The sequence below is a fragment of the Tinamus guttatus genome, unplaced genomic scaffold, assembly GCF_059628265.1.
Source record: "Tinamus guttatus ecotype Peru unplaced genomic scaffold, ASM5962826v1 Tinamus_guttatus_pri_ptg000194l, whole genome shotgun sequence".
In the NCBI taxonomy this organism is placed as follows: Eukaryota; Metazoa; Chordata; class Aves; order Tinamiformes; family Tinamidae; genus Tinamus; species Tinamus guttatus.
The window spans coordinates 47638-74296 of record NW_028288728.1 but is presented as its reverse complement, the minus strand read 5'-3'; the positions used below and the strand labels follow the sequence as shown (position 1 = coordinate 74296).

The following is a 26659-nucleotide window of genomic DNA, read 5'->3' as shown; positions in this document are numbered from 1 at the left end:
TTCATCTTGTGCAAGCATAGTGGGGTGAGCGTGGGCACGTGTGTGCACATGTGCATGTGATACATGCATCAGTGTGCAGGGCACTTGGACATGTGTGCATGTGTATGAAAACGTACAGGGTGTATGCACAGGAGTGCATGTACATGAGGGTGCACGTGCTGCTTGCACACGTGTGGGTGTGCAGGGTGCATTCATGGGAGTGTATCTGCGTGTGCAGGGTGTATGCACAGGGTGAACAGGAGCGTATGTGGGTGTGCATGCAAGTGTGCAGGGTGCATGCACACCTGTGCATGCGGGTGCGCAGGGTGCACGCAAGTGTGCAAGGTGCACGTGCATGCAGGTGTGCATATGCATGCGGGTGTGAACGCTGCTTGCACACGAGTGCACGCGCACGCGGCCGTGCAGGGTGCGCGCGCACACCCGCGCGCATGCGCAGCCCCGCGCGCACTCGCCGTGTTCGCGCGCGTGCCCGGGGCGCGCGCGCCGCGGATGCGCACAGGAGCGCACGCACGTGCCGGCAGCTGCGCGCATGCGCACGGGGTGGGCGCGGGACTCCCGCGGCACCGGGGGGCGAGGGCGGTGCCTCCCTCTCCTCCCCGGAAGTGTCGGCCCGCGTTTCCGCCCGCGCGGGCCGCCTGGGTAGCCCCGCCCCGCCCCGTCGTGAAGCCACTTCCGGCGCCCCCGTCCCCGCCCGTCTCCTGCTGCCGCCGCCGTTTCCCGCTGTCGCCATCGCCATGAACAAGAAGAAGAAGCCGTTCCTGGGCATGCCCGCGCCCCTGGGCTACGTGCCGGGGCTGGGCCGCGGGTGAGGCCCCCCGCGGGCGACCGTGACCCTCGCGGGCCGCCTCCCTCCATTCCTGGCCCCGCCGCGGCCTCCGTGCGCCGCCCTTGCCTGTCTGTCCTGCCCCTGCATTTGGGCCCCGGGGACAGCAGGTTGAGCCGGTGCTGGCGGTAGCTGCGCTGCACGCGGCGCTGCTGTGTTTTCCACCCCGTTCGGTAGCTCCCGGGTGGCTCGTGGCTGTCGGTCCCGGTTCGTCCCTGTGCATTGGGACGTATGGATCCCATAGGCTGGGCCCGGGAGAGCGCTGGCGAATATGCGGTCTTGAGCTGCCCCTGCCCCGGCTGTAGACACCTCGCAGCCCCCCCGTTACCTCTCCTGCCGCATCCCGGTGATAGATGTAAAAGGGAGCATGGTCCTGGGTGCAAGAGAACAGAAGGCTCCAGTAACGCCATAAATAAAGTTATTCCCATAAGAAGATAGTTATTCCCAATGGATTTTGTGACCCTGTTGGTTCATAGGGCTCAAGGGGTGAGGATATGGCGACCCCATCCCTGCCCATGAAATGATTTTTATTTATCATCATATATTAAGTAATTGGAGCAGCCTCCATGTGGTAGTTGTATTGCTGTGTTCTAAAGGGCAGCTGCTGCTTTGTCCATGCAGAGCCACAGGTTTCACCACCCGCTCCGATATCGGCCCCGCGCGCGATGCCAACGACCCGGTGGACGATCGACATGCGCCGCCGGGGAAGAGAACCGTGGGCGACCAGATGAAGAAGAACCAGACGGCCGATGACGACGACGAAGATCTGAACGACACCAATTATGACGAGGTGCTGGGTTAATCCCCCTGCGGGTGTTTGTCCCCTAGTGGAAGAGGAGCCCATTAGCTCTTTGCTGTCTTGCTGTGAAGCCCTGAGTTTGCTGAAGACCCAAGACCAGAATTTCCTGTAGTCAAACATCAGCACTTCCTTTTCTCTTCTATTTTTTTCTTTTTATTTTATTGGGACCCCAGTATACATAATAGTGTAGTACTTGCAGATTTTTGGCTTTCATCCATATATTGTGGTTTAATTATATATACAAAGCTCTGAGAGTCTTGGGAAGAAATCCATAAATACAATATTAGTTTGAGTACTTTGTGGGATACATCTTTTATGCTCCTGCAGAAATGAAATCTAAGCTCTTGTGCTTTGACATACATCTCTCTTTATGTCGTCTGTGCAGTCTCTTGTGTTTAAATCCCCTATTGGTTTGTTAACTATTTTGTTACACTTTTTGTTTTGGTTTTAGTAGTAAAATTTGAGAGGTAATGGAAGAAAATGACTTTTATAAACTGGAGTCCTGTTTATTGCTAAGTGGAAAGTTTTGCTGTTAAGATAGTGTGGGAGAATAATCACTTGGGGTAGAGAAAAATTGTTTGCATTAAGGGATGTTCTAGGGTGATGCAGCATTGCTATAAATAGTGGGCTCGTGCGTTTGCTCTATTCTGGATGGCCGTTGTCTGTGCTAGGTGCATAAAGAGAGCTCTAAACTGAGGATTTTGGTTTTTGTTTGTGTTATTCTTAGTTCAATGGATACGCGGGGAGCCTGTTCTCAAGCGGTCCCTATGAAAAAGACGATGAGGAAGCAGATGCTATTTATGCAGCTTTGGATAAAAGGATGGATGAACGGAGGAAAGAAAGAAGGTAGGATTAGTTCCAACCCTGGCCAGAAGTGTTTTTGAGTTAGCCTGTGTTTCTTAGTTACTTTGTTTTAGAGTTTTCTTCCAATTCTTCCATTTTTCAACTCAAGATTTGTCCTTATCTACTGAGTATATTTTCAGAAGCATCTGCTGTTTTTATTTGTTTTAGTGCCTTACTGTAGACACTGTTGCTATAAAAGCCATGGATATTTGACACAACTTAACCTAGTCTTAGTGCTTGTTACCTGTTTTCCTTAGTGGTAAGTTTGATTGGATTGCTTCATTCTAATTAATTAGGAAGATGCTGAGCTAAAGTTTCTGACATATTCCATGACACACTGGAAATTGCTTTGCAAGTCGTCTAATGCAGATGTCTTATAAACCAGTGAGTGCCATTTAAAAAAAGTTTATTACTTGGTCTACAGGTAAGTGGAGGTTAAAGAGTGAAAGTTCATTTGGTTACAAATGTCTGTTTTCGCACTAATATTGCCTTATTTGATGAGATGTGTTGCTTGGTGTTGTGATGATGATAGTATAAACTTGAAATAATATTCCTATTTTTAATGCCTTCTGATCAAACACATTTTTTATAGTAGCAACACATTGTTTAAAGACTTGCACAGTTTTAATTTAAGTATAACTTCAGTATTCCTTTTCTTAAGGGAACAACGAGAGAAAGAGGAGATAGAAAAATACCGTATGGAACGTCCCAAAATTCAGCAGCAGTTCTCAGACTTGAAAGTAAGGAAAGAGTGTTTTCTTACATGTGGCTTCTGTCTTTATGGCACACGCGACATGGATGCATGTTCTGCATTTGCTTGCTCAGGCCTTCTTTATGAGCTTGTTGTTTTCCAGATTAAAACTACTTTGTTTGGAAAAAAAGATATTCTTGGCTTGAAACTATCTCAAGTATCGCAGTGTAATTTTTAGTCAACAGTTGTAGCTAGTACAGTTGATAGTGTTCATTTAATTAAAGAGGTGATGGGATTTGCAGCAAATAATAAAGCAGTATCATGTTTATCAGTAGTCATATTCAAAATTGCCTTCAGACTTGATAGATGTTTCATTAGATGTTTCAATACTATTTTAGGGGCATGTGAGAATGCATTGCTTCTGTCTGAGCACTTTTTTTGTGGATAACCAACATAATGGAATCCATGCAAATTTTCGTAATAGGCTTTTGTTTTGCACTTTACTGTGACTGTTCTAATTAGTCCTCAAGAGGATTTTAAGCTCCCGTTTTTGAGGGGCTCATAATATGTTAGAATGAAAATAATAGTTGAGAAGGATCTCCTGAATTTAAATCTTCCATTAAATAAAATATATTATTAAAACCATCCCTGGCTTCTATTGTTTAACACTTAGGAATTAAATGTTCGGTGCTGCAGGCACTGATATTAATCTGAGTATTTGTTACAGAGAGTTTAATAACAAAATTGGTATGGAATCCGAGCCTGGACTAAGATCAAATTGTAATTATACGCACTGAATTTTTTGATATGCTAGTTTTAAAGAGCAGCTCATCTTTGACCATAATGCTTTTAGTGGGATCTATAGTGATTTCAAGAAAAGGAAAAAAAAAAAAAAAAAGATTATGAGCAAGCAAAATAAAAGGAGCAAGTTTCTAAAATGAATAATGTTGACAACTCCTGTTTTTATAGAGGAAACTAGCAGAAGTCACAGAAGAGGAATGGCTAAGTATTCCGGAAGTTGGCGATGCCAGGAACAAGCGTCAGAGGAATCCTCGTTACGAGAAGCTGACTCCTGTACCTGACAGCTTCTTTGCAAAGCACTTACAGTCAGGGGAGAATCACACTTCTGTGGATCCCCGACAGACGGTGAGCGTTAAAGCAAACCTCGTGAACGTGTGGGTTATATGTAAAAAGAAGGGTTGAGCTGCAATTTTCTTTAGTGGCATTTGGAAGAAAAGATACGTGACCCCCAAAATGGGTGTACTTTGTCAGCCTATCAGAGGAATTGCTGCTGGGTGTTAAATTCCTGTGTTTGTTTCAATCTTTCTGTGCATTCCTATTTATGAGGATGGTGGAGGGGGAAGAGAAGTGTATCATGCCAAGCACAGAAGGAAATGTTTTTGTCTTTCTGTGGATGTAGAAGGATAATTTAGTGAGCTTTAGTGACCAGAATCAGTGTTTTTTTTTTGAATAGCTGAAGATATTTACCAACATAGAACAGCAAATAAGGATCAGCTTCCCTTAATGGCTTACTCTGCCCAGGAGTTTGTTCTAAACCGGTTTTCAACTGACAGTAAAGCAGATAATTTAGTTCAGTACTGTGTGGCCACAGGCTGGTTGTAGAAGAAGCTTCTTTCCAGGATTGGCACCAGGGGTATGTGAGACATCTTAATGGATGTTCTTGTTTAAATGTGCTGTTTCAGATGCTGGTTCTTACATCTTTCATGTACTTTCTCATTACGTATTTAACTGGACTAAGTTTGTGTATTACCCTATGGATTTGCAACACCTGTGCGAGAATTGTGCAGTGTTTCAGGGAAGCCACAGTTCTGCTTAGATTGTTGTTAGTATTAGGTACACTTTTAGAAGTCCCTAATCCCTGTGGGATTTTGGCATCTTTATCCTGTAGCCACTGAATAGGAGCAGATCAGCCAACAACTTGAATTCTTCTTGAAATCGCAGAAGAGATTTTGGAGCATGTTTTTTCTCTTTTTTTTTTTCCAGCAATTTGGTGGCTTGAATACTCCATATCCAGGGGGCTTGAATACTCCCTATCCGGGAGGAATGACGCCAGGTTTAATGACACCAGGGACAGGTGAATTGGATATGAGGAAGATTGGTCAAGCAAGGAACACCTTGATGGATATGAGGCTAAGCCAGGTAAGGAGGACACTGGGAGGTGGGATTTGGAGCTGGTGACTTGGAGTTGATGGTATGCTGCTTTTTTTGAGGTTTTAGAATACCTTTTTATTCTTTTGGGCATTAGATACAAGAAATATAGCCCAGTTGGACCTAAAAATAGTTTTGCAAGGCCTTGTGGCTGCAAGCCAAGCTGCATGTCTTCTGGATTTTCAGTGATGCAAAGTGCTTAACCTTAGCCTTCTATTTTAGAAGTGAAAGCAAAGCTAATAAAGCCAATAAAAACTTTGCTTGCTTTTGGTAACAGATAAATGTGTCCTTAATGTGTGCAGACAAACGGTGATGCTGTGAGTGGTCATTTCAGTAGCACTGCCTTGACTTTCCTAGGTGTCGGACTCTGTGAGTGGCCAGACTGTAGTAGATCCAAAAGGATACCTGACGGACTTGAATTCAATGATTCCCACTCATGGAGGAGATATCAAGTAAGTTTAAGAAGGATTAACCGATATAGCCTTTTAGTAAGAGCTGTGTTTCTGCATATAAATGGAAATCTGAGTGGATGGTTTTCAGCCTGCCATGAATTCTTAAGAGGTGCAGTATGAGTTTTGGAGGATGAATTCTTTTAGCATGAGGTATGACATGTGCTTTTAACTGGTTTATTTAGGATCTGACCTGGATATGTTAATTGTGAGAGTAATTTCCATTCTATCCCTGGACTAACATGCCAGACAGTGATGGCCATGTGTGGCTGCCTGCCAGCCAGGAAACAATCTGCTTAATTGTACGTCCATACAGCTAATTTAGGCTTGACTGGCTGCTGAAAACTTCTGTAACTGGAAGTCTGACACCTATTTGCATAAAGAATTGCTATTTAAGTCAAAGCCATATGTGCAAGTGTTGCTTTAAGTGAAACTTAAGCATCAACATTTGTGCTTCCAACTGCAAGTGCCCAACTGTAATTCCTTTAAAAAAAAAAAAAAAAACCCTTAGATAGTCAGCTGTCATTGTGACCTTGCTGTGCTGATCTGTATTCTTTGTAAGCTTGTTGGAGTAGTGTATAATGCATCAATGTGGAAAAGCATGGAAATGTTTGAGGTGCTGGTTACTGTGCATCTGAGGGTCGCTGTGGAGCATTGGCTGTAGGGCACTGATTCAGGAGAGCTGTTTGTTCTGAAAATCTTCCTGCTTGTCTCTTGCCCTTCACTAGTGACATCAAGAAGGCTCGACTGCTCCTGAAGTCTGTCCGAGAGACCAATCCCCACCACCCGCCAGCCTGGATAGCATCAGCCCGACTGGAGGAGGTCACTGGCAAACTCCAAGTAGCTCGGAACCTCATCATGAAAGGAACGGAGATGTGCCCCAAGGTCAGAATTCCTTTGCTTCCCTGCTACTCCTTACCTTAGGAGAAGGTTGGGGTTATGAGTGGCAGCATCTCTGTTAAGCATGTACCAGCTGTAGCCTGATAAAGTTCCATCATCCGTAGTATTAAAATAACAGATTTAACTGAAGTCTCTAATTTTAAGTGTTTGCTCATAGTGCCTGCTTTGATACCAAGGAGGGTTGCTTCTCTTTCCTGGCAGAGTGAAGATGTTTGGCTAGAAGCTGCTCGGCTGCAGCCTGGGGATACAGCAAAGGCCGTTGTGGCCCAAGCTGTCCGCCACCTCCCACAGTCTGTCCGGATATATATAAGGGCAGCAGAGCTGGAGACAGACATCCGTGCAAAGAAACGTGTCCTCAGGAAAGGTGAGAACTGCAGATGGGGAGAATAAAACCTTCATTAAGTCTATCTCTGTAGTATTATATTGTAAATTGTTCAGGGTGTGCCTTTAAATTTTAAAAGCATTTTATTTTTTGCCCCCTTGGTAAGCACACAGTTGTTAATGTGTGCCTTAGTGATGGAACTTGATGCCGTTGAGGCAAAGACTGGAGTTTTTGCGGTGTTTGTGAAACTGCTGGGCAGAAAGCTGCTCTTGCTGAACAATTGCATAAGGCCCTTTTATTTGCTAAAAGCAATTCCAACTTGAGCAGAATTAGAGGGACAGAGGAAGGCAATTAAAAAGGTGATACTATAAAAGGAAAATGGTGTTGTATTTATCTTCTCACATGGAGTTTTTGGGAAAACACAAAACCTTTCATCATTTATCCTATTGCACTCATGGGTTTTCCTCTTTTGTGGAATTCAGCATTTTTCCAAAGCTGTTCTCTTTAAACACCTCTTGTTGCTCTGAATCCAGGTCTTCCTTGCAAGTTCAGGGCATCAATTCCTTGATTGCTTGAAGCTATTGTGCCCATATCAGTAGAGTTTAAATCTTTCATGCCTATTGAATCATATCAATTATTTCTAGTGACTTTAATCTAGACGGGGAAAAGAAAATCCAGATTTAATGCATTTTCTGCGTGCAGCAGTCCACAGTATTAAATGATGTGGCTTCAAAGGGAGTAAATTACCTTCCACCTCCTACTAGTGCATGTAAATTGCTCATCTGCAGTGAAATTACTTCTTTATTGCATGTATCAGCATATGGATAAAAGGTTTGCACGTCCAGGTTGCTGGTGTTTCACCTGAATTTGTGAGAGTTCAGGTATTAACTGCAGCATTTTGAATTTCCATTGGCAAAGCAGTGTAGACTTCTGTAGAGTGTCACTTCTGTTGTGAAAGCGTGTGTTCTGCTGCAAGAAAAACACATGAGCAGAGACAGATTTCAGAGTCTGGCTCGTGCAGGAAAGCATCTTGCCTGTGAAGTATCGAGTCTGTTCTTTTGCTTTAAACATTGTGTTTTCTAAGAGAAAACATCTCGTGTCAGTTTTAGGAGCTCTCTATGTGAGCTTTGATACAAAGCTGTTCGTGGAATGGAGTGTTAATTTATCATGCTGTTTCTAATTTCTCTCTGTTTAAACAGTTAGCTTTACAGCACGCCTAGACTACGTAGGAAGTAAAAGAAATCTGATGGTTTTAAAGTGTTTGCATGCACAGCCTTACATAACACGCACTTTAACACAATATTCATCCATAAATAAAAAAGGCTGTGTGCCAGGTAGCATCACTGAAGTGCAGTCTTCCGTAATTTATCCTGCTCTTCTGGCCGTGGCCTGTGCATACTCCTACCATCCTGCAAAACCTCTAGGGTTTTAAAAGCCTCTCTCTCACCAGAGAGGCAGCAAGCTGTGCCTTAAAATACATCCTGAGGTGTTGAAATTGAATGCTGTATCTATGAAAACATGCTCTATCCTGCTGAGTGGGGCTTTCAGTTCTTGCAGACTGATATAACTCACTTAAAATGCTTCAGAAAAACCTCCTGCTGCTGCGGGCTCTGAGGAACAGTTAGTGCCCATGTCCTCAGAGCGTGCTCCCTGTAAATATTCCGTATGTTTCTGTAAAGCCCCGGGGTTTCGGTGTCCCTCGGCCACTGCAGCAATAATTAAGGGATACCATTGACTTAGAAGCCGAATTGGTTTGAAAGTATATAAAGTTTCATCTTAACACTCATATTGGTGGTCCTACAGTTACACTTTTATTGAAGAAGACTACGTTCTGTTTTCCATTACTGTAACACACTTGTGTGTCACCACAGTAGAAGCAACGAAACTGATTACGTACTAAGTGTGGCAATGAAGGGGCTAAAAAAAAAAAAAAAAGTTGCTTTCTTTTCCCAATGTCACTTTAAGATACAGGGTTATGAAAAGGCAGGCTGAGGAGAGCCGTTGCTTGGAGCTGGATGTTTTGGACAGCGCTTCTAGGAAAATCTGCCGAGAATGAAGTTTCTGCCAGGAGCAGAAAATGCTTGGGCAAGATTAAAGAAGCCTGAAAGACTCTTTGTTAGAGGGATCCCATATTGGATTACAGAGAGAACACGTGGAATTCTGTGGCTGGGCTGTTAAAGTTGCCCTGCGATACCTTTAAGCTTTTATGCTTCCATTAGTTTTATTTTTGGGTAGTGGGTCTAACCTTTTGGAAAGGTAAAGCAATAATCATTGAGCTGTCAGCAGATCCTTACGGGAAAACTTGATTGTGAAGAGGTGATTTCAGCAATGTGGGAACAGGGATGTTATGGGTTAAAAATCAAATGGCTTTTTTTCTTTTTTTTTCCTGTCCTGAAGGAAGACACAACATTATTAGCCTCACCAATTTTTCAGATCTCTTATATGCTCATATATTTCAAAATGTCAGATCAAATAAGGATTTTACACATTTGTCAGATGAGCCCTGTTTGGGCAGGATGTGTAATACCTCTTAATGCCATTTCCCAAGACATGGAAGTTGTAAAAAATGTAATTTTTTTATTAGACTACTGTAGAACTTAACCCTTGCATCTATGGGATTTTATACCGGAATGGTATGTATTTCTTGTATTTTCATTAATACTAATGCCTTAGATTTTTTATTTATTTTTATTATTTTAAATCACATAGATGTGGATTAAGAAAGCATCATAAGTAAAATATTGATCAGGGTCTGGAATTTCCTTTTATAGTAGTTTGTACAGGGGAAGGCTCTTGGCTCACCAAAACCTGTTTTCAATTAAAATTATTAAATAAACATTTATTTTCTGGTTTAAAATTCTCAGTTGATGAAGTCCATAAGAGATAGTGTAGATACTGCTATTAAAAATAGTGGTGCCAGTAGTATTTTAAGCGAGCATTTTTTCAGTTTGTTCTTCTGTCACTGCTAGAGAGGAAAAAGGTTTTTTCATTTGGGAAAAATATAGTTTCCACCTTTTTCAGGAAGTTTCATCTGGTTTTTGGGGGGGTTAAAATTTAGTGTATCATATTGGAAAAATACAGCTCCAATTGGTGAACTACTTTATCATGATTCACATAACCGTTATTCTTCTCTAGCCCTTGAGCATGTTCCAAATTCGGTGCGTTTATGGAAGGCAGCAGTGGAGTTGGAAGAACCTGAGGATGCCAGGATCATGCTGAGTCGGGCTGTGGAATGCTGTCCAACTAGTGTTGAAGTAAGGTTTGGGGGGATTTTTCCTCTTTTTTTTTAAAAAGTAAAATTAAAAAATATATATGTAGTGTTTCAGGATAGTGGTGGGCTTTGGATACAAAAAGCACTCCCAAGTTTTCTACCAGAAAGACATCAGAAGGGTTTGCTGAGTAGTGGACTGTGTTCTCTTTCTCCTGAGCTAATTGCCTGGTGGTCATTATATGCCTCATTTTCTTGTGTAATTGTTATGTTTGTTATGCCAGGAGACTGCTGTGCCCGCAGCAGCCAATTAGCCATGTTTGCATTCATGTTCAGTGCCCTGACAGTTGTGAAAACTAGCATATGTACAGCTTAGGAAACTTTAAAGGTGGTGGTTTGTTTCTGGATCATTGAACCAAGGAATTTTAAGCTCAGCTGTTTAAAAGGTGGCCTGGACAGAACATACTAGCGCAGCAGCCCAGCAAAGAGGAGGTAATGTCTTGTAATGATTGGGATTTAACTTTAAGAATAGTTGCAAACTGTAAAAATACCATTTCTATACAGATATCCCGCAGTCTGCTTGTACTACATGAGGAGGATGGTTGCCAACTTGTAGCAAACGGCATAAAGCTGCTTATCTCTCCTGGCCCAATACTGCTGCACTGAGGCACTGCCATCTCCTTGTTCTAATCTGAAATACATTCTTTGTTGCTCTGTAGCTTTGGCTGGCGCTGGCAAGACTGGAGACTTACGAGAATGCCCGTAAAGTCCTAAACAAAGCCCGAGAGAATATTCCGACGGATCGTCACATCTGGATTACTGCAGCCAAACTGGAGGAGGCCAATGGAAACACTCAGATGGTGGAGAAAATCATCGACAGAGCCATCACGTCTCTCAGGGCCAACGGTGTGGAAATCAACAGGGAGCAATGGATACAGGTACTTGTTTGCCTCCTCTCTTTCAGATACCCAGAAGAGCCTCGGTCTCCGATTCAGAGGCTCTGGTGCTTGGAGTTATGAAATTATTATTTTGCAGTAGGCTTATCCATGGAGGTCTGACCCCTGTGAAAATTCAGTGAGCGAGACCCCAGAGTCTGCTGGGGAGGCCCAAGCCCATGGTTCATTGGAGCGCTGGGGCCTCACTGTGTGTGCTCAGCCGAGGAGGGTCTGGTTTACTTCTCTCTTGAAGAACAAGCAGCTTCCAGTTCTGGAAGCAGCTGCTGCCTTAAGGAGGATAGAGGCTTTAAGCCCCCAGTGAGACATTTTATGTATTTTTTGCATGTGTAATTTGCTGTAATTCAACAGCGGTTGAGTGTGTGTTTAATCTCAGCTGTTGTTTAGCCCTTTCTGAGCTTTCAGAATGATTCCAAAGCTGAAATAAGGTCAGTAGTTCTGCTGCTGAAAGTCCTTCTTCCCAAATCTTTGCTGCTTTTCTTTTTCATTAAGTCCCTGCTCAACCCAGCCCAGGGAAGGTCCGTGGGGTGATGAGAAGACACCTCTCAGACAGGAAAGCTCATGAGTTGTCACATGGTCTTTCTCAATGGATGCCGTGGTTGTTTCTGTATGTACAGCTACAGCATCTTCAGAGTAGCTGTTGTCTCACTGATTAGTGTCAAGACATGGTTAAGCAGTGTTTTTAATACGGTACTGCCCACGGTGTCCGTGTGTTTGCACTTGGGTTGCTGTTGCAGAATCTGATGCCTTTTGTCACGATTCCTGTAAAGGAACAATTCTCTGCTCTTGTTTTTAGGATGCTGAGGAATGCGATAAAGCTGGAAGTGTGGCCACGTGCCAGGCGATCATGAGAGCTGTCATTGGGATTGGGATTGAGGAAGAAGATCGGAAACATACCTGGATGGAAGACGCAGACAGCGTACGTCCAGCTGTGCTGTTTTGTTCTCTTTGAACTGGGGGAAATGGAACTGGTGCCTGGGAAATTACATGCTTATTTGTCAGTGAAAGTGGATGCGATTGGCCAAATGCTGACAGAGGTTGTGCAAATCTGCCTCTCGGGGGGTTGGTGTGTTGTGCAGCTTTCTTCTGATCTGGATTTTTTCCTAAGCATAAAATTGGTGATTGTGCTGGATTGTTTATTGCTCTTTTTGCAGTGTCAGTAAAGATTGCAGTCCAGATTTGAGCTTGAAAGCTCAAGAATTGCTCACTGTAGCTCAAGAATTATTGCAAGAGTAGGTAGAGGACTTTGTAAAAGTTTTACCAGTCTTTCTTTGATTTTGGGGAGTAGTTTAAATATACACTAAAAAGTAAATTGTATTTCATCAGGAGAAATGTTCATTTCAGCAGCCTTGAATTAGACTTGCTGTGGAAGATGGGCGTAGGCTGTGGTGCTTAGAGTTCTGCCTTTAGAGGAGCGAAGTGCAAACATGTGAGAGCCTTTATGATGTCCTGATAATTCTTCAAGTTGGCCTGCGTGTGTCAGTCCCAGTGAAAGGCCAGCAATAGTTGTGCTCTGATAAAAAAAGGAAGCAGTGAGGAATTTTCTAAGAAAATTGCTATTCAGTTGCCTGTGATGCCCTAATTTATATATTAATTAGAATTGTTCTAGTCTGTATTGAATTATGTCTGTGTCATTCTATTGTACCCTTCATTTCAGTCCAACCCTAAACTAACTTAATTACGATCTGTTTTTCTTCAGTGTGTTGCTCATAATGCTTTGGAGTGTGCCCGAGCAATTTATGCTTATGCCTTGCAAGTTTTCCCGAGCAAGAAAAGTGTTTGGTTGCGAGCAGCTTACTTTGAAAAGAACCACGGGACCAGGTGAGCACGCCGCATAATCCTTGGATGGAGGGTTCGTGTTTCCTCTTTTGGAGAGGTAGATTGGGCAGGTCATAGAGCTGCAAGGTGAATCACAAAGTTGTGCGTTACACAAGCAGAGTTATTTCAGTTGGTGAAAACTTGCTGGCATTATTTGTGGATCTGACCTTCCTTCTTGTGGTCAGAGCATCTCTTGACTTTTTTAAAATGAAGACTCCTCATCTTAGAGAATGGATTTCTAGAAAGAAATGGGAATATGGTGTAACAAATCACCTAGGAATATAGCACATGGTTCCTTAAACTTCCATAAATAAGCTATGTGATCACTGAAGCTGCCTGAGTATCTCTAACTTTTTTTTTTGATTAAACATTTTGGGCATATGTATCAGTGTATTAATATTGCTGTTACACTGTCAGTGGTCCAGGCTTCTCATTTTAAAGTTTCTCATAAAGTTCTGTCAAATGCAGTTGAAACTTGCTGCCCAAAGTTTCTGTGCACATGCAGCTGACCCTATTAAAGCCAACAGGGCTTGTGTGTATAGGACAGGGAGTGCCCCCCACCCCTTTTTTCCCCCCTTTCTTTCTTTTGATCCTCTTTTATGTTTTCTGATGGTGACTTCCTTTCTAGCCCCTTGTCCCAATTGAAAAGTATGTTTTCTAGAGGATGAAAAACTTCAGTGAGATTAACCCAGGCTCATGTAATAATTCTGAAGACTTCCTGTCCCAGCTTCTGCTCAGGTTTGTTTAAAAGAAAAAGCCCTTTCCAAGACAAATGAGAGGTTTTTATGTAGGGTCTTTCCGCAGAGGCTGTTGAACACAGGTGTCTGAACAATGAGCTGTTTGTGGAGCGCTGGTTTCGGGAGCCTTGTGACAAAAGACCCACCCTCTCCTGGTTATGAAACAACTTATCAAGGTTGACAGTGTTGGACTTTGCAACAATATTTATAACATTGATAGTGGAAGTGGTGAGAGCTCCTGCTTGGCAGTGTTTTGAATGATTGTAACTTGCTCTTTCTTGTCCCAGGGAATCCTTGGAGGCTCTGCTGCAGAGAGCCGTTGCGCACTGTCCCAAAGCAGAAGTGCTCTGGCTCATGGGAGCCAAATCCAAGTGGCTGGCAGGAGATGTGCCCGCGGCCAGAAGCATTTTGGCCCTGGCTTTCCAGGTGGGTATGTTAGACTTTTGTGGTGGTTTTGGGGTTGACTGTTAAAGATTGGAGAGTGAGCTTTTTCTGTGGATGCCCACCTGATTGCTGCTTCCTCCCCAAATGAGGGGACTTCCACCCTTCTTTGATTACTTTATACAGGAAAATGTTCAAATAGAGGCAAGCTGGAAGCAAGAGTGTGTTACTGCCTTTAATAGTGCAACTTCAGGTTCCTAAGGTCACAGACTGTTAATTTTAATGGGCTCCCACAAACTCTCACCATGGATCAGAATTCCCTTTTGTTGACTTTTCTGAAAATGCTCATTTGAGAGAGTGATGGTCTACCCTAATCAATAGAGCCCCTGCACTAATCTGTAGCAAAATGAAGGTTATCATCATCCACAAGCATTGAAAGATGGGCAGAACGACAGAACTCTAACGTTGGGAGTAAAACTCAAAAGCTGAGTGATGGTAGTTACTTGCTCCTGAAGGAGGTATTTATTTCAGAAATTTGTTTTTGGCACTTCTTGTTACCATTCTGAAGACTCCTTGAAATGGTTGCTGCTGAGATGACTTGTTTTGGAGTGGTGTTCACAGGCCTCAATGGGGAATTCGGGCTTGCTTTTTTTTATTTTTTATTTTTTTTAAATTTTTTTGTTCAAGGGTAATAAAATGAGGGTCTTGCTGTGACAGACTTTATGATCTTTTTGGTATTTAAACTGGAAGTTCAGAAGATCAAGCATTAATGCTTTTCAACAATTGAGAAGCATCCAACTTCTAAACTGGCGTGTATCTTTGTGTTGCGCATCTGTTTCGGAGAATTTCTATAAACTTCAAAGGTCAAAGACGATTGGGAGGAGCTTGAACTGAAAAAAAAAACCTAGTGAGGATTGACAAAGCTCTGATTTCAATTTTAATCTGGATCAAACGAAGGATTAAATCTGCTGTTGATTCATTGTATGCATTTGCCTGTCATTTTATGCTCTTGCAGGCCAACCCCAACAGCGAGGAGATCTGGCTGGCTGCCGTGAAGCTCGAGTCAGAAAACAATGAATATGAAAGAGCAAGGAGGCTGCTGGCAAAGGCTCGCAGCAGTGCCCCCACCGCACGGGTAAGGACGTGTGGAGGCTGGAGAGCCCAAGACCTCTCTTGGCACAAGGAGTCCGGGCGGAAGGAGAAGGCCCTTCAGTTCTGTGGCCTCGGCGATGGAGCGGGTGGCTCCCTGCCACTGCCTTTGTGGGCATGTGGCTGCTCTTCTCCAGCTAATTGCGACATAAATGAGGGCATGATGGGGAAAAAAAGACCACGATCAGTTTTTTTGCACACATGGCAAAAGTCAGGAATTTCCTGGTTTACAGCTGCTTGTAGATTAATCATTGTGTGTAAAAGCCTGCCTTGGAAAAAGGAGAATAGATACTTTCACAGCTGACTTTAACTCGTTGAAGAGGAAAGATCTGGGTCATGTTATGAGGAAATGATTTTTTTTTTCTCCTTCTTATTTGTGCTTTATTCTTGCTCTTTTAAATTGTTCTTTCCCTCCATTAGTCAGATTCTGTCCTGTCAGGGCAGCTGAGGCTGAATCTCTTGTCACATTTGATGTGTCCCTTGCTGAGTCATAGGTGGAGGAGTTTGGGTAAGAGGAGGACAGGGGTCAGAGCAGCTAAACTGCCTCCATCTGTAAGTTGTTTCTCACAGCTGCAACCTCCCTGCCTCAGAAGAAAGACATTGAAGACAGAAGAGGCTGTTTACTAGTTTGTAATTAGCAGGAGCTCAGCTGTGACTTAGAGCCTTAAGTAAGAAAAGGTGTTTGCAGTAGCCTTGGGTATGGGTGTCCTTGGAGGGAGCTCTGGGTGTGCAGATGAAGCAGCTGAGCACACTCTAATTTATGTATTTGGTTATGCCCTTAAAGCAGTGCTCTTTGCATAGATAAAACTATCAATTTTCTGCTAATAGCTGGGATAAAGATTCTCTGATCACACTGTTCCAACTGCTTTAACACTTGCATTTAATGTTCTCATTGTTATGTTCCCTCTGTTACTTAACTTTGACTTTCTCCCCCTTCAGACTGTAGCAAATCGATAACACTTCAGTGAGAGTTTGAACCTGAGAGCCCTCAGCATTGGCAGAGTAATGGTTTTCCAATGGCTCGTAGTGATAAACAACTCTGTTCTTAGGTCTTCATGAAGTCTGTGAAGTTAGAGTGGGTGCTTGGAAACATTGCTGCAGCCCAGGAGCTCTGCGAGGAGGCCCTGAAGCACTATGAGGACTTCCCCAAGCTGTGGATGATGAAGGGACAAATAGAGGAACAAATTGAGCTGACAGAGAAAGCACGGGAAGCTTATAATCAAGGGGTGAGATGGATGTTACTGCAAATTTGCTTTGCATTTGTAGTTTGTAGTGTGCAGAAAGCCCTGTTCCAGACTGTTGGAGATGTGATTTTATTTATTTATTTATTTTTGTTATAGCAATAAGAACAAAGAAACCATCATGACTTTGAAATAATCAGAAAAAATGTCTCTCTTATCCCGCTATCAATAGGCAAAATTCACTTTTTTTTCCTCCCCCTGAATAAGTTTGCTGTATGCTGGACTCATCGCTGGTAGGAAAAGAAAGCTCATTGCACAATAAATCTATAAGACCTGCACAGATAGGCAATAAAACTCTTTAACAGAAAAGCCTGTTAATGAGTTCTTAGATATACCCATTGGAAGGAGGGGCCTACCCAGCACTCATGTCTCTCTCAAATGATTATTGTTTTTCTTACACATAAATGTTCCTGAAAATCATCCATGAAAGAAATAGGGAAACATGTTCCTTGCTGCCTGCTTTGGTATCCTCTTGATTGCCTTGGCTTTAAGGGCAATCCCAGTGTATTCTGTTGCAGTGCCTGGGTTGTGTAAGAGCCCTCCAGACGAGCACAGCCGACATGTCCTGTTAAAGGAGGTGTTTTCTTTCTTGTGATATAGGCAGGGCTTAGGCCTTCTTGGTGTACTGCCTGGTTCTTTTGGATGTGGGGCAAACCAGATGTTTGTACTGATCTGAACCACAAGATTAACTAGGAGAGATTGGAGTGGTGTAGTCTAACTTCATCTCGCCTCTTCCGTATTCTCCAGGAAGATGAGGGGTGGGGTGTTTCTTTAGAGATTATAAGATGTTTGCAAATTTACAGACTATCTAAGCTTTTCCTTCTTTAAAACAGTTGAAGAAGTGTCCCCATTCCATACCCCTATGGCTCTTGCTATCCAGGCTGGAGGAGAAAGTTGGGCAGTTGACTAGAGCAAGAGCCATCTTGGAAAAGTCTCGCCTAAAAAACCCAAAGAATCCTGATCTCTGGTGAGTTGTGTGGACACAGACAATTTGAGCTATGAGGTTAAGGCATTCCTGAGGTTAACCTTTTGCATCTTCCCAGCTGTTTGAGCGATTAAGACCCTGCCAATCCTAATGTTCTCTGGACTAGCAACATTTTCCAAATCCTAAAAATGCTCTTGTTGCTAGTGCAGAGGTGCCCCTAAGGAGTTGAGGACCAGTTATTTGTTTTACTCATAGCTGTAGAGTTCGAAAACCCAGGGATCTTTAATTTCTGTTTTAGTGCCTTTATGAGTTTTTTTATTATTATAGAAATATTATTATATTATAGAATATTATTTTATTATATTATTATATATTATAGAATATATATATTATATATATTATAGAATATTATTATATTATAGAATAAAGATCATAATTACTTAAACAGTGAGCAATGGGGAGATACCAGTCATCTATCTATATGTAGTCGGAGTATGGGCAGACGTTTATGTTTTCTTATGTTCTTCATGTGACTGACTTGTCACTTACTTCTACATAATGAATTAAATCTCATAAGTGTCATCACTTGATCTCTTCCTTACCAGGTTAGAGTCTGTACGATTAGAATACAGAGCTGGGTTGAAGAATATTGCAAATACGCTGATGGCCAAGGCATTGCAAGAATGTCCCAATTCGGGTAAGATGGATTATTTAATTATTGATCTTTAATCTCAACACAGTTATATTTTCTCAGCAGAAAAAGATTCACCTTTCTCCAAGATGTCCTATTTGGTCAGGCCACAAGATTCTTCAAAGAGGTGTCATTCTCTAATGAGGGAAACTCTTAGTGTTATTGAATAGTCCCAGTTGCTTTGTGCTTTCTCACACCAAGAGAGGTCTTGGGTGTTGATTCTGTTTTGCTGAAGAATCACAGTGTGTTATTGGGTCTGTTGTCTGCAGTTTGTTCTCAGGTTTCCAGGTTTCCACCTCGGATATGGGTGGTTTTTTGCTGAAGCTAGTAGAAATTTGCAAAGGAAGAAATACCAAACTTTAAACTTGACTCTTAAGAGCTAGAAAATTCACTGAAATATACATACATACATACATACATACATACATATATATATATGACAGCAAATCTCAGTCACAGTCCTATCAGTGGAGTATTCACCCCAACAGTTTAGTCCTGCTTTCGGATTATTCGAACGCCTCTAGAACAAGGCAAATAGGTCCTATAATCCAAATCAATTGGTTCAAGCCAGCAGTGGAAGTATTTGCCTCCCGGGATAGGAGGAGAGAGTGCATGATACTTCCTTGTTTTTTGGCAGAACTGTTGGAAGGCTTAATTATTTAAACATGTTGCTGTCTTTGGAGAAAAGATGTTGCATAACTATGAAACACAGTAGTCTACTGCAAGCCTTTAGAGTTTGCCTTCAGGCTGGGTTTCTAGAGGTGTTTAATTGGCAGGTGCTGGAATCCAGTGAAATAAGGGAATTAAGTGATTTTTTTTTATTATTATTATTTTTTTACGATTTCATAAACTCATTACAAACTGCTCACTGTGAGAGTGGGCCAACAAAGCAATACCACACAAGCCCCACTTCTTGTGAATTGCTTAGCCTAACATTTAATGTGTGTTTGCCACCACAGGCCTCGCTGCAGAATCTGCTGGTTGCTATGGAAATAAGCAGCAGGATCTCAGTTTTTGTTTAAATAAAATAGCTTCCAACTCTTGCTTGAAATTCTATAAACCAAAATAAAGGCCTGCTGGAATTAGCAGGCTAAGCACCTACAGTCATGTAAAGCAGACACTTTCATTGCTGAATTGCCCTTGATTGCCAAACTGATTTCCAATTGCTTGTGTCTCACTTAGGCAGCCCGTACAGGGAACGAAGCTGAAACATAGACGATGTTTGTGTCCTCAGCTGGCCTGAAAATAGAGGCCTGAAAATGCGATTTGACTGTGTATGAACAGAGCAAATCCTAAAGGCATGGAGGAGGGAGTTCTGGTCTGCTCTGTCGCTGCAGCCGTCAGAGCTTGTGTCTGTTCTCATGGTGCTGTTTATGGGAAGTGGGAGCACTCGCTGCAGCCCTGGCAGGCACAAGCTTTCAGGCTTGGCTTTGAACTGATCAGCAAGTATCGCTGGCTGACGTGTGAAACTGAAGATTTCATGCTCCTTGGGGCGTGTTTCCTTTTTGCTCTTGGCAATGAAAGAAACTAGGGATTAAGCCCAGCTTTCCTGAACCCGCTCTTGCCTGCTGATGCGTTCTTCAGATGTGTGGAGAGCTTGGTGCTCTTTGGCCCCTTTGAAACTGTTTCCAAATGGTGTTCTCATCACCTTTTGGGACAACATCTGCTGCTGTAGTTTCCCATTCAGACAATTCGATATCTTTCACTTCTTATGTCCTGGTTTACCCTCCATTGCTTCCTTGCTTGTAATGTCTTGTCTGACAGTCACAAGCTCTGGGTTACTGCCTGCTGCCACAGGGAACACAGGAGCTGCAGGAAGATTATGGCACAAAAACATTCAGTTCTGAAAGTCTGGTGTGGTGGAAGCAGTAGCTAGAAGTTCGGGATATTTCATTCAGGAGCACTGAATGGAATATCCGTGCAGAAAGAGTGCTTGGGGACGAGCCTGGAACAGGGGGATTGCACACCTCATAGCCTGGGGGCAACAGTTCTGCTTGTTTTGGAGATCACTGGCCTGATAACCGTGTGGGGAGGTTAATCTCTGAAATAACACCATCTTCCAACTGGACTCGTTTAAGGAATCCTGTGGTCAGAGGCCATTTTCCTGGAGGCACGGCCGCAAAGGAAGACCAAGAGTGTGGATGCTCTGAAGAAGTGTGAACATGACCCGCACGTCCTGTTGGCTGTGGCCAAGTGAGTTCCCAAGCTTAATGCAGTAAAAATACCCATTTTTCTGTGGCTACATCTGAAATGATGAAATATTGCACTCAAGCAAGTAACTTGAGTAGCCCGTGTGATTGTGAGTGCTGCAGCGATGATAAACCTCAAAGCAAGTTGCAGCTCTTGAGCTGCCTCCTAGGAACTGTGCAAATCTGCTCCTCTCCCTTGATTCAAAACTGGAGGTTTCCACCCCTCCTCAAGCTGCTGTGGTGGGTCTGGGGTCTGGAGATGTAACATGTTCTCCCCGAGTCCTTTTCCAGGGCTGGCTGTTTGTGCTCCATGAAAACATGTTGTCTTCATGTCACTTGGACAAGCTTAACTTCCATGGGGTCTATTTTAAGTATTCGTGGAAATGGGGACAGTTTTTCCTGGGTATTGACCAGATTTTTTCGTTGACAGTGTGAATTCGTGATCTGTTCTTTTTTCCCTCCTACCCTGATAACAGTGAGCTGTCCTATTCTTCTCCTTTCCTAAATTTCTGCTATGTCAGTTTGGTGTCAGTTTTTTTTCCCCAGTTTTGGCCCTTTCCAGAATGCAGACTACTAGTCATGCTGTAGTTTGCTTCTAGACAGGAAGGCTGTCTGCTAGGAGTTGTCCTGTTGCCTAGATCAAGTTGTGAGGCTTCCAGGAAGGAAAAACTATCGTTAGAATTGACTCCTGCCATACCCTGTCTGATCTAATGTGTAAAAGGCTATAAAACAGTATCAGAAAATTACTTTTGTTGCTCTGTGAGTAGCACAAGAGGTTAATGTGAGAAGCATGTTGCCCAATTCTTTCACAATTCATTTTTATAAGCCAAAGAAAACTGTAGGATACACTCCAGTGACTGCAACACTGGCTTCTGCCAGATCATGACAGTTTACTTGTTCAGCTTTAGCTGCAAGTGAGAAAAAAAATCAACTTTTGCTTTAGTGAAACTGATTCTGGGCACCTTCCGAAGCAACTTCATTTAGCAGCTAATCCCAGCACAAACAATTTCCACCTCCCTCCGAAAGACTTGCATGTAGGTGCAATAAAACGTGGTCTGTCACCCACTTAGGAAAAGCTCTTTATTAAAAAGAAGTTTCTGTAGATGGCTGCTACCTGCAGGTGTTTAGTCTTTCTGGTATCATTGTTCATGCTCTTTTAAATCACAGTTTATTTAACACCAAACAATCAAGGGTATTATAGGGCTTAAAAACAATCACAGAAGTTGTATAATTTTATGGCAGCCTAAGCTCTTTATGAGGGATGGTTGTCTGATTTGATAAAGACCTTGCTAGTTCAAATGAACTCTTTTAATGTGAAAGATTGAAACCAATAGGCTATTGACTCAGCTGGTTAATTACTGGGGAGAAATTTCAGCATTCCGAAGTAGCTTTCTGCTATGGCAGCAGCCAAGCTGGGATGCGAGTGTGGAATCTGCACCTTTCCTTGGAAAAAGTGAGGCTTGGGGACAGACCCGCTCTGTTAGAGCTCAGAGTGCACATGAGCTTCTCACTGGAGGCTTTCTAAGCAGCCTTGCTTACAGTTTTCAACTGTTTGAGATTATTTAATTGTAAAATGCTAAAGCCACCTTAAAATACTAAGAATTTGGAGGAGGGGAAAAAGATGTAGGTATAGGTTGCTGTTTATTCCTACACCAAATGCAGAACAGCAGTACCGAGCAGAGGAGGTAGCAAAGATGGAGCTCAAAGAACATTCCTTCTTCTTCTGGAACCCCTGTCTCTTCCTTTGGCTGCAGCTAATTTAGCCTGTTAGATCAGGTGGAGAGTGAAGAAGCAAATGTCTCTTTTAGTCCTCTCATGTCTCCTCTCTTCCCAGAGGACGGGACAGTTGGCAGAGATTTACAAAATCGGCTTTTTCATCTTGGGAGAGCTGAGAACTGAAATACATGTAGGGCCTTTAAGCTGGAGGGCTTGCAGATTGCTGTGTTTCTCCCAAGAGGAAATTTGGATATTAACGTTTGCTTTTCTCAAAAGGTTATTCTGGAGTGAGCGCAAAATAACCAAGGCCCGAGAATGGTTCCACCGAACAGTGAAGATAGACTCCGACCTGGGAGATGCCTGGGCTTTCTTTTACAAATTTGAGCTCCAGCACGGCACAGAGGTGAGTGTGCACCTGGGGAAACGGAGCTGCTCCCCCAGCACGGACAGGGAATCCCTTCCTGCTGCCCTGGGAATTGCTGCAGTGCTGAGCTGAGCCCTTTGCCTCTGCTGCCGGCGTGGCTCAAAGATCAGGAGGCGAAGGCTGTCACACCTGGCCGTGAATTAACACCAACATGGGGTGTCATCAGCCAAACCGTCCTTCAGGCTGCGTTGCTGTCTTCACAGCTCGTGCAAAATGCATGAAATTAGCGTGTTGTGTGTCAGCCACCAGCCTGCTGGAAGACTGTCCTGTGGTTACGATGCTGGGTTTGTGTAGCCAGTTCTGTTTCTTTACAAGTTCTGAGTATGGGTCGCACGTGAACGCAGCCATCGGGACAGTGCGTGCTCATCTCTTAGGGTGCCTTTACTACCTCATGTTACTGATGTGATGAGAGTGTTTGTCCTCTGCTGTCAGAGGACCTCTCGCTTGGCATATCTCATGCCGTGCTATCACAGAGAAAGTTTTTGCTATCGTTTCTTTGGTGTAGCCATAACTTGCTTGACTGTATCTAGGCCAGTTTGTCCAGCAAGGCAGGACAGTTGCCACTGATCTTTAACTCGTTCAAAGCAGGTTTCCACACTGCCTTAAAACAAAGAAACAAAACCCAAAAGCACTAATTTCAGGGAGGGATGGTTAACTCTCTGGCTATACGCTGGAACAAACCAGGGCATTAAGAGACTTGCAAACTGCTGTTTCCCTTCCTTGTAGGAGCAACAAGAGGAGGTGAAGAAGCGCTGTGAGAATGCCGAACCCCGCCACGGAGAGCTCTGGTGTGACGTCTCCAAGGATATTGAGAACTGGCAGAAAAAGATCGGAGAGATTCTTGTACTTGTGGCAGCCAAGCTTAAAAATACTTTCTAGAGGATGCTGACGCAGCTGCATCGGTGTCTCTGTAGGACTAGGGTGTCTGCTCACCAGCTTTCCGTGTGTTTGCCCTTACAGGGGACACATTTTAGAGGACAAGAGATTGGTGGCAAAATGAAAGATGTGGGTTTTTTTTTTCCAAAAGAAAAAGCTCTGTTCCCTTCTCCTCCTGATGTAGTGCTCTTGGCTCACACAGTGCAGTCGTCGGCTGTGTGCAGCACAAGTGCATCTAAAACCTCTCTGAACGTTGCCATTGGGGCAAATGTAGCAGAGTTGAGCAGTTCTGATGCTCAATTGGCATTTTCATTTCAATGCCTGAATCCCCTCTGTAAATATGACCCTTAATTATTGCCTATTTGGTTGCTGTTGTTTAGCTGTTCCTCTGATTTCTTCCCTAGCATGAATGCTCGTCCTGCCACCCTTTTGTGCAGTTTTGTTAGTGTTTGGCCCTATCAGATGCTGGTTCTTTTTGCACAGATCTGTTTCTCTGCTATCTGAATGCACCAAATTTACTCTGGAGGGATGTGTGGGTGTCTGCTGGGGGAGGAGAGGCAGGAGGGTGGCCGGGGTGACCCTTTTCTTGGCCCCAAGTCTCATTTGTCTCCTCTGCTGGCAAACTGCAACTTAACTCGGAACATTCCCTTAAACCTGAGCAGACAAAGCACTTTGTGAAATCCAAGAGCATATTTTTAAAGACCTTTTTCTCAGCTTTTTTTAAGGCATATGATATAACCTTGTTTAGGAATCTGATTTCATTAAGCAAAGTGGTATTTTGAAGTAACAAGGCAAAATATAATCCCTAAAGGCCCTTTGGAAGGAGTTAACCTTTTGTGAGAGCCGCTGAGAAACTGCATTTTTTTAACGTGGTAATTGCTTTGAGTCTGGATATTTGGGATGACTCTTCAATGCATATGGAAAAAAGCAAAATCATTGGAGGAAGAGTGTTGTGTTTAGGACCCTTTTAATATTTGTGATCTGTATTATTTTGACCCAGAGAGCCTGACTTTCTTGTGATTATTCTTTCAGTGAAAAGCTATAAGATGTCTTATATATTAGGATCTAGCAAAAGTATTCCGTTCTGTGTCCTGTGTAGTGTATTTAGTTAAAGAAAACCTTATCACCTGCCTAGGAAATACATATAAAATACAGTTTGATGATTGTTTCCTTTTTGTTTCCTTAAGTTCTCTGTGAACATGGTCTTGGCGCTTTGACTCTTACTGGGAAGAGTGGGTCTGACTGCAGAAACCTGTGAGCTTTCCAGGCTCTGTACAAAGATGTTGGGAATACATGTGCCAGGGGTGGCTACACTGAGTTTTTCCTGCTTCCTTTGCCATATTTGAGAAGTCCCCCTCTTAAAACTGGAGTAGGAATGGTTGGCCTTGGAGCAAAAAGCCTGTTCTTTGGGATTTATAACCAAAACTTGTGCTCTCTTGCCTAGCTGTTGGAAATGTGTGAAGGTGCATTTTCATTCCAAAGGTGCCCTGAGGACCTGGAGTTTTCCAAGGTGAGTGAGAGGTGGTGGGAGTGGAGACTCTTGTGCAGAGGTGTGTGGCATCTCTGGTGTCTTGGGTCACTTTTGTCCCGGGTGTGGACTCGGGCAGGGAGGAAGGGGGGATTTCAGAGGAGAAAATGGAGGCGTTGGTCTGTGCTCTGAAGAGGGACTGGGTGGACATGTGGGAGAAAATGATGGAAAATAATTGTTCTCCCTGTGTGCATCAGCCCGTTTGGCTTCTGCGTGGCGTTTTCATTGGTGGCTGGAACTGCAGAGCCGTGGATCTTGTTTGGGAGAAACTCCCGGGTTGTGGAGAGCGTTTGGGGTGGCTCCCTGAGCTCGGGATCTGCCTCCCTGCCCTGTGCTCAGCGCCCGGCCTTTCCGGAGGATTTGTTGGGCAAAGGCTGCCCTAAGTGCTCAGAGATGGGCATGATGCAGGGGAAGAACTTGGGCAGTTTCTTCTTAGGGTCTTTTCATGGAGAGAATGTTTTGAGCTGACGGAGCTGGCGAGGGCATCTGCACCCCACGGGCTATTGGTTTCCTTGCAGCACCACCTCCCTCTGCCACTGCCCTTTGTATCTTTGGCCTTTTCCTTCCCGTGGCCTAGGATTATTAGATTCATTTTTTTTAGATAAAAGAGATCGTCAATCTCACAGCCTTTTAGTGTTTGTAGAGGTTTCACATTTTTTACGGATTATGGCACCTATAAACCTCCTCTGTGTACAGAGCTCAGTAAACAAGTTCTGTGGGTCCTGTCTGCAGTGATCTGCTCCTGTTTGCAGTGGCTGCTGCCCTTCTCCAGAGGCCTCCTGGTCACTTGCATCTGTCACCTTCAGAGACGTTGGAATATTGAAGTACTGGAATTGTCTCCTCCTAAAACACACATGTGCTTCACTTCTCAGCAGAGCCTCGTTGCTCTTCGGGTGATTCCCATTGCATCCCGCATGGGAATGCTCCAAGCCACCCGTCAGGGCACTGTTTTCCTGCCTTCTCCGCTGTGCCAATGTTGAGATGTGCAGAGGGGAAACAGGAATTTTTTGCTCCGCTGGGAGTGCGGGAAGTCGGTGTTGAGAAGCACGTGTGGGCTTGGAGGGATCTTGTGCCAGGTTCTTCTAGATGGATAAATGGGAATGACGGAATCTTGGTGCATGGCAGGCGCTAAGCGGGGCCAGCAGCAGTTCCAGAAAGGCCGTGTGGGAGGATGAGGATTCAATTCCCAGTGGCCTGGGCTCCCGGAGCGCCTCGAGCAGGCGGGATCGCGACGCCGCACGCACTCCCAGCCCCGCACAGGCCCCGGGGCAGCGTCGGCTGCTCCCGTGCGGGTCTCGGTGCCGCTTTTCCTGCCCCTTCCCGTGCCGGCACCTCGGGCGGCCCCTCGGGGCGGCCCCCCCGGCGCGCGGGAGCCTCCCGTCCCCTCCCACCGTGGAGCCAAGTTCAAACGGAGCGCGGGCGGGCGCCGGAGCGGCACGCGCAGGGGCTGCGGGCCCCGGCCCGGGGCCGCGGGGGCTCCATGGTGAGTGCCCGGGGCGGCCGCGAGGGGGCTGCTCCAGCTGGGAAGGGGCTTGGAGCACCTGGAAGGGGTTGGTCTGGTTGGGAAAGGGCTCGGAGCACTCGGGACAGGGCTGGTCCGGTTGGGAAGGGGGTTGGAGCACCTGGAAGGGGTTGGTCCGGTTGGGAAGGGGCTCGGAGCACTCGGGACAGGGCTGGTCCGGTTGGGAAGGGGGTTGGAGCACCTGGAAGGGGTTGGTCCAGCTGGGAAGGGGCTCGGAGCACTCGGGACAGGGCTGGTCCGGTTGGGAAGGGGGTTGGAGCACCTGGAAGGGGTTGGTCCGGTTGGGAAGGGGCTCGGAGCACTCG

General features: G+C 44.4%; 1 protein-coding gene across 1 annotated transcript; it reads left to right on the top strand.

The window, feature by feature from the left end:
• Positions 1 to 723: 723 nt before the first annotated feature.
• Positions 724 to 23626, top strand: PRPF6 (pre-mRNA processing factor 6). Its single transcript, XM_088523528.1, has 21 exons — positions 724 to 805; positions 1445 to 1613; positions 2350 to 2468; positions 3127 to 3205; positions 4126 to 4302; positions 5161 to 5316; positions 5683 to 5777; positions 6503 to 6659; positions 6876 to 7038; positions 10132 to 10250; positions 10924 to 11142; positions 11954 to 12076; positions 12857 to 12978; positions 14000 to 14138; positions 15109 to 15228; positions 16292 to 16468; positions 17317 to 17450; positions 18014 to 18105; positions 20178 to 20292; positions 22281 to 22407; positions 23155 to 23626. Exons 1-21 carry the CDS (start codon positions 735 to 737, stop codon positions 23305 to 23307), a joined length of 2826 nt encoding a protein of 941 aa, XP_088379654.1. The 5' UTR covers positions 724 to 734; the 3' UTR covers positions 23308 to 23626.
• The last annotated feature ends 3033 nt before the right edge of the window (positions 23627 to 26659 follow it).